This window comes from Miscanthus floridulus, chromosome 19 (assembly GCF_019320115.1).
Source record: "Miscanthus floridulus cultivar M001 chromosome 19, ASM1932011v1, whole genome shotgun sequence".
NCBI lineage: Eukaryota > Viridiplantae > Streptophyta > Magnoliopsida > Poales > Poaceae > Miscanthus > Miscanthus floridulus.
Genome location: NC_089598.1, coordinates 111594080 through 111599482, shown reverse-complemented (window position 1 = coordinate 111599482; position 5403 = coordinate 111594080). Strand labels below are relative to the sequence as shown.

Below are 5403 nucleotides of genomic sequence, written 5' to 3'. Positions count from 1 at the left end.
AAGCATATTTGAAAAGTCAGAAGAGGTAGCTAGGACTGTTTACTTGTCATCACACAACACACATGACACATGCATGCATTTTACTAGTAGCAGCGGTACTCGGAGTCCGTCCACCCCAAGTCAATGGCAAACCAAAACCCAAATCTTACACGTTTTATGTTACTCGGACCCATATGTTTTTGTTTGTTTTGATTTGATTTGACGGCCTGGTGCTTTTCTGGCTCCGCTACTCAAATTGATGGAATAATCTCTGGCTCGCAATTGTGCGCCTCACTCTCACTCACGCCCAAACAGCAAGTGACGACGAGAGAGGGAGACACACACGCACTTTCTATTGCCGTGCTCTCACCAAATTTGCAACCACAATATATATAAGCCACCGGATCAAAATTGGAAATAAAAAGGTGCCATGCATCATGTATTATGCATATGAAATAATGCTTGTTGAATGTTAGGTACGGGACGAGACTGAAGAAGTTGAGCTTACTACGTCCACTTGCGTCCAGTAATACGTAACCTAACCTGCTTTGCACATACAGTTATGGGAAAAACACGTGCGAGTGTACAAAAGGAAAAATTACCAAAAGGAAGCAGGCAAGCATGCAGCAGTATAACACACATACACAAAAACATGTAAAGCAAAGGCAACTCTCTACGGACTCAGACAAACAACGACTGTGCTGATCCATCAGCATCATCAGATGACAAAAACGTTAAAAAAAAGGCAGAGGCGTAACCGGTAAATAATAGATATAAGTAAACAGCAACTGAGCCTGGTCAGATGATTAGTTACCTGAAAGTGAGAGGCAATGGTAGCCAGGAGTTGGCTGCCATGCATGTCACCGGGTGGGGCGCGCAGCCACGTCGGACAGGTGCAGCCAGGGTGAATCCGGGCCTTTTCCAGGTGTCACCACTCAGCGGCCTCCGATGTACGCACACACAGCAGAGGCATGTGAGCTTGGCGATAAGCTTATCTATCCTCACCACACCTTCCGACCTTCTCTCCCGTCCCTTCCCTTCCTCTTGGCTGGGCGGCTGGGCGCTGGCTTGGTTTGGCTTGGCTGGCCCTTCTTCTCTCCACGTCTCTCCCTTCCTCTTTTCTTCCCTCTCCTTTTCCACAGCGCACTAGCTGCACACAACAGCAACAAACAGTCCTACTTCCATCACATGAACAAGACACACAAGTATTGTATTGGCGTCCTATGCATGCAGCCCAAGTGCCTAGTGTAGTGTAATAGTCCTAGTCCGATCCTATGCCAAGAAATGCATGCTTGTCGACGATCCAGCCGCACACTTAGCATATGCGAAATCCCAGATCCCCATTGGAGCAGCAAGAGCAGGAACTAAGCAAAGCGAGTGGTGTTGATAAGAGGTGAGTGGCCAGTACATTCGACGTTGCAGTGGAACCTTTCTGTTTTGCTCCTCCGTCTGTGCTTGAGCGTGACTCATAGCATACATGTACGCTAGCAGGCTGTAGCCGGAGAGAGAGAGTGCTGTGTGTGTGTGCAGCAGACAGACGCACACGGACACGGCGACGCGAACCACTGGCCGATAGTGCGGCCAGCACCAAAGCGTGCGTCTGCAAGAACCCCTTTTTTCCCCCCTCCCCTTTGCAGTCCAGTCATCCTAGAGTGATGACTTGTTAGTTCCTCACACATGACATACCTTCAACTTGCAGGAGAGGCCGGAGTTGCTCCTCGCTGTTCTGCTGATTGGTCTAGTCTCATCCCATCATCGTCTTCAAGATAAGATAGCAAATATATGGCCATCATACTCGTACGAGCAGCATCGCCGGGGCTCTCCGACGCCGCCGCCGCCGTGAGGGACATCGGCGGCATCAGCCACCATGGGAGTCTCCAGTGCTCCTCTCTGCTGAAGAAGAAGCCGGCCCGGCGGTGGATGCTCTGCTCGCTCAGGTACGGGTGCCTTGGCCTCGACCCGTGGGAGGTCGGCCGCGCCTCCTCCCCCGCCGTGTACTCCAGCCTCGCCGTCAACCCGGCGGGAGAGGCCGTCGTCTCGTCCGAGCAGAAGGTCTACGACGTCGTGCTCAAGCAGTCGGCATTGCTCAAACGCCAGCTGCGCAAGCCGGTCCTCGACGTCAGGCCCCAGGACCTCGAGATGCCGCGCAACGGGCTCAAGGAAGCCTACGACCGCTGCGGCGAGATCTGCGAGGAGTATGCCAAGACCTTTTACCTCGGTATATATCTTTCCTCTCAATCCACAATTCCATAAAAAGGTCGTCAATCTTCGTCTCATCATTTCAGTCTTCGTTCATGTCTGTTCGTGGCAGGAACTATGTTGATGACAGAGGAGCGGCGCAGCGCCATATGGGCCATCTATGGTATCTGTCTCAACAATAATAATCACCATGTATCCCTCCTGTTCCATTGCTTATACCTAGTAGCATGTACGTATCAATCAGTAAATTTCAGAATGGCTATTACTGGAACTGGATGCACTGTACTAGCTAGTATGTTTCCCTTAATATATACCTTAGATATGCAAGCACTTGTAACTTGTGCTGCTGTGGTAAAAAAAGGATTTTAACAGCAGATTCCAACAATCACAATGAAAATTGGGCTACGTTTCAAGTAATGGTATCAACTAGCTCTCAGTGGAAATTAATATAATATTGAAAAGGGACCTCTGAATTAATATTAAAAAAGAAACACTGTTGACTTCCACGCAGGGTATTTGCGAGTCAATGGTGAATAAAGGTCTAATGCACTTCTTAATGGAAATGTATATGTATGTGGAAGCACCAAAATAGGCTTTCGGTAGCCTAAAATGCTACTAAATGGCTTGATCAATACTTTAAGACCATGTGGAAAGTTATGAGAACATGTTCTTCGTAGTTCAAACTACCTGGAATATGAATCTGATGTATTGGCAATTTTAAATGAACTACTTCAGGCACAGTATCTGACGAGTAGTGTTTCTGCAGTGTGGTGTAGGAGGACAGATGAGCTTGTAGATGGGCCAAACGCCAACTACATTACGCCGACAGCTTTGGACCGGTGGGAGAAGAGACTTGAGGATCTGTTCGCGGGACGTCCTTATGATATGCTTGATGCCGCTCTCTCTGATACCATCTCAAAGTTCCCCATAGACATTCAGGTACTAGCTGGCTGCTCTATCTAGCGGATTCAACTGATATGCCACTTTTGGACAACAGTTATTGCTATTTCTAATTAGCATTAGATTCTCTAGGCCTCACTATTTTAGTGCAAGATGACTAGACCTACTGAGTTGACAGGAAGAGATTGTTTTGTATACTCAACAAAACTGTAAGGTTTTTCAGCCTTCAGTAGTATCTATAATGCTTTTGTTAAGTTCGATGAACCTCGCACATATCGTGGTGGGCCTAGTCCAGTTATATGGACCAGGAGAGGAGTTTGGGTCAAAGCTGTTTTGTCGAATTTAAATTTTTTTTAAAAAAAGGTGAATTGTTTCTAGAGCTCAGCCCTCACAGCAAAACTTAGAGCGAGAGGCAATAACTCGGATTTATTTCATGGCCAGTTGGTCTGACCTTTTAAGAAACAAAAGGTAACTATATGACCAGCACAAGAAGAAAATAGCTAGGATCTAGATAATGATTGAGAAGGAAAAGATTCAGAAAAGAAAAGTCCAAGCAACTAAAAATTAGACCTGGGAAAGTGACTAAGAGAAAACTATCTGTGCTACTTAGTGGTTTGACAAATTATGAGAAAACTATATGTGGTACTTAGTGGTTTGACAAATTATATTGCACATACCAACATTCTAAAATCAGTAAATCTTGTGCCAGCCATTCAGGGACATGATTGAAGGGATGAGGAGTGACCTTAGGAAGACAAGGTATAACAACTTCGACGAGCTCTACATGTACTGCTACTATGTTGCTGGAACTGTCGGGTTAATGAGCGTACCTGTGATGGGCATCGCACCCGAGTCTAAGGCAACAACTGAAAGCGTGTATAGTGCTGCCTTGGCTCTCGGAATCGCTAACCAACTCACGAACATACTCCGGGATGTTGGAGAGGAGTAAGTAACTATTTTCCCACAGATTCTTTCTGCAACAGGCACAAACATGTTAAAATAGCACAGCTGTAACCATCTCCACTGTGGCCATCATGTCTTTTAGTGCTACAAGAGGAAGGATATATTTACCACAAGATGAGCTCGCACAGGCAGGGCTCTCTGATGAGGACATCTTCAAAGGGGTGGTCACAAACCGATGGAGAAACTTCATGAAGAGGCAGATCAAGAGGGCCAGGATGTTTTTTGAGGAGGCAGAGAGAGGGGTAACTGAGCTCTCACAGGCTAGCAGATGGCCAGTAAGTCCAATGACTTCAGTACTTCACATTGTACAGCAGTACAGCATCCTCGCTTCTTTTGTGTTAGCAAAGTAAAATGGACTTCCTTGATCCATTGCAGGTATGGGCTTCCCTGTTGTTGTACAGGCAAATCCTGGATGATATTGAAGCGAACGACTACAACAACTTCACAAAGAGGGCCTATGTTGGTAAAGGGAAGAAATTGCTAGCGCTTCCTGTGGCATATGGGAAATCGCTACTGCTCCCGTGTTCATTGAGAAATAGCCAGACCTAGCCACCAGAGAAGCTGAAAGAAAAGAGGTTCAGGTTAGGCTAGATAGAAATTAAATAGGCAATGTCATCACATCAGGCCTGATGAGAATAGACAACCTGGTGAATTGGCGGGGTATCATATGAATTGTTGGGATCAGGTACAGCACAGCCAACCTAGATGGATATGTAACATTATTATATTCGCATGTATATCCTCTTGTTAATTAGGAGCATATATGTGTCTCCAGGAAAGAACCAACATGTATACTGTTTTCTTTTCTCATCCCAAATTTGGGGGAAAACAATGGTGACGCTCTGTAAATGCCAATGGTAAATGGTATATCGTAGGAAGCTTATTAGAAGTTTGGTTTGCTAGAAACAGATCAGTTGGCATGGAGAGGCCACTCCGGTTATACTTGTGGGATCAGACTGAAATTGATAATGGATTGTCCTCCCCTTGCTACTCCAACTATAGCAAGGAATCCGTCAACAGTCAGTAGCTAGCTGCGAGAAGAGGCATTCGAGGGAGACGAACTGCGAGATAGGGTAGGAAACCGACCTCGATTCCATGGGTCCGTCCAACAAGACGCGCCCCATGGAGGAGGTGCCCAACGCCGATGGTACGCCCATCGTCGGCGAAAGCGCGCGGCGTCGTGGAGGGCGGGGGTGGCGAGGCCGATCGCCGCAGTCGCCTCCCTCGAATGGCGGCGAGGAGGCTGCGGCGGATTAGTGCGATCACGGAGGCGCAACGGCGATTTGGGCTTCGTGTTCGTGGTGGGAGTGGGACTCCGGTGAGCGGCGGCGCGGGGGTTCCGCCGTGCGCGGGCAACCCCCA

The 5403-nt window shown here is 47.5% G+C and overlaps 1 protein-coding gene across 3 annotated transcripts; it reads left to right on the top strand.

Moving 5' to 3' along the window:
- Nucleotides 1-1133: 1133 nt before the first annotated feature.
- On the top strand, nucleotides 1134-4930 carry LOC136528006 (phytoene synthase 1, chloroplastic). Of its 3 annotated transcripts, none has more exons than XM_066520883.1 (8): nucleotides 1134-1372; nucleotides 1471-1573; nucleotides 1679-2197; nucleotides 2291-2407; nucleotides 2945-3117; nucleotides 3788-4023; nucleotides 4124-4316; nucleotides 4417-4930. In XM_066520883.1, the coding sequence occupies exons 3-8, from the start codon at nucleotides 1762-1764 to the stop codon at nucleotides 4588-4590; spliced, it is 1329 nt and encodes a 442-aa protein (XP_066376980.1). In that variant the 5' UTR covers nucleotides 1134-1372; nucleotides 1471-1573; nucleotides 1679-1761; the 3' UTR covers nucleotides 4591-4930. The 3 variants fall into 3 exon arrangements, with proteins under 3 accessions (XP_066376980.1, XP_066376981.1, XP_066376982.1); XM_066520885.1 differs by having other exon boundaries at nucleotides 1138-1372; nucleotides 2291-2341; XM_066520884.1 differs by lacking the exon at nucleotides 1471-1573.
- The last annotated feature ends 473 nt before the right edge of the window (nucleotides 4931-5403 follow it).

Coding starts and splice junctions, on each gene's coding strand:
- LOC136528006 (XM_066520884.1), top strand. CDS start 1,762: ATGGCCATCATACTCGTACGAGCAGCATCGCCGGGGCTCTCCGACGCC. Junction 2,408..2,944: donor TTGCTTATACCTAGTAGCAT/GTACGTATCAAT, acceptor GTGTTTCTGCAG/TGTGGTGTAGGAGGACAGAT. Junction 3,118..3,787: donor AGTTCCCCATAGACATTCAG/GTACTAGCTGGC, acceptor ATCTTGTGCCAG/CCATTCAGGGACATGATTGA.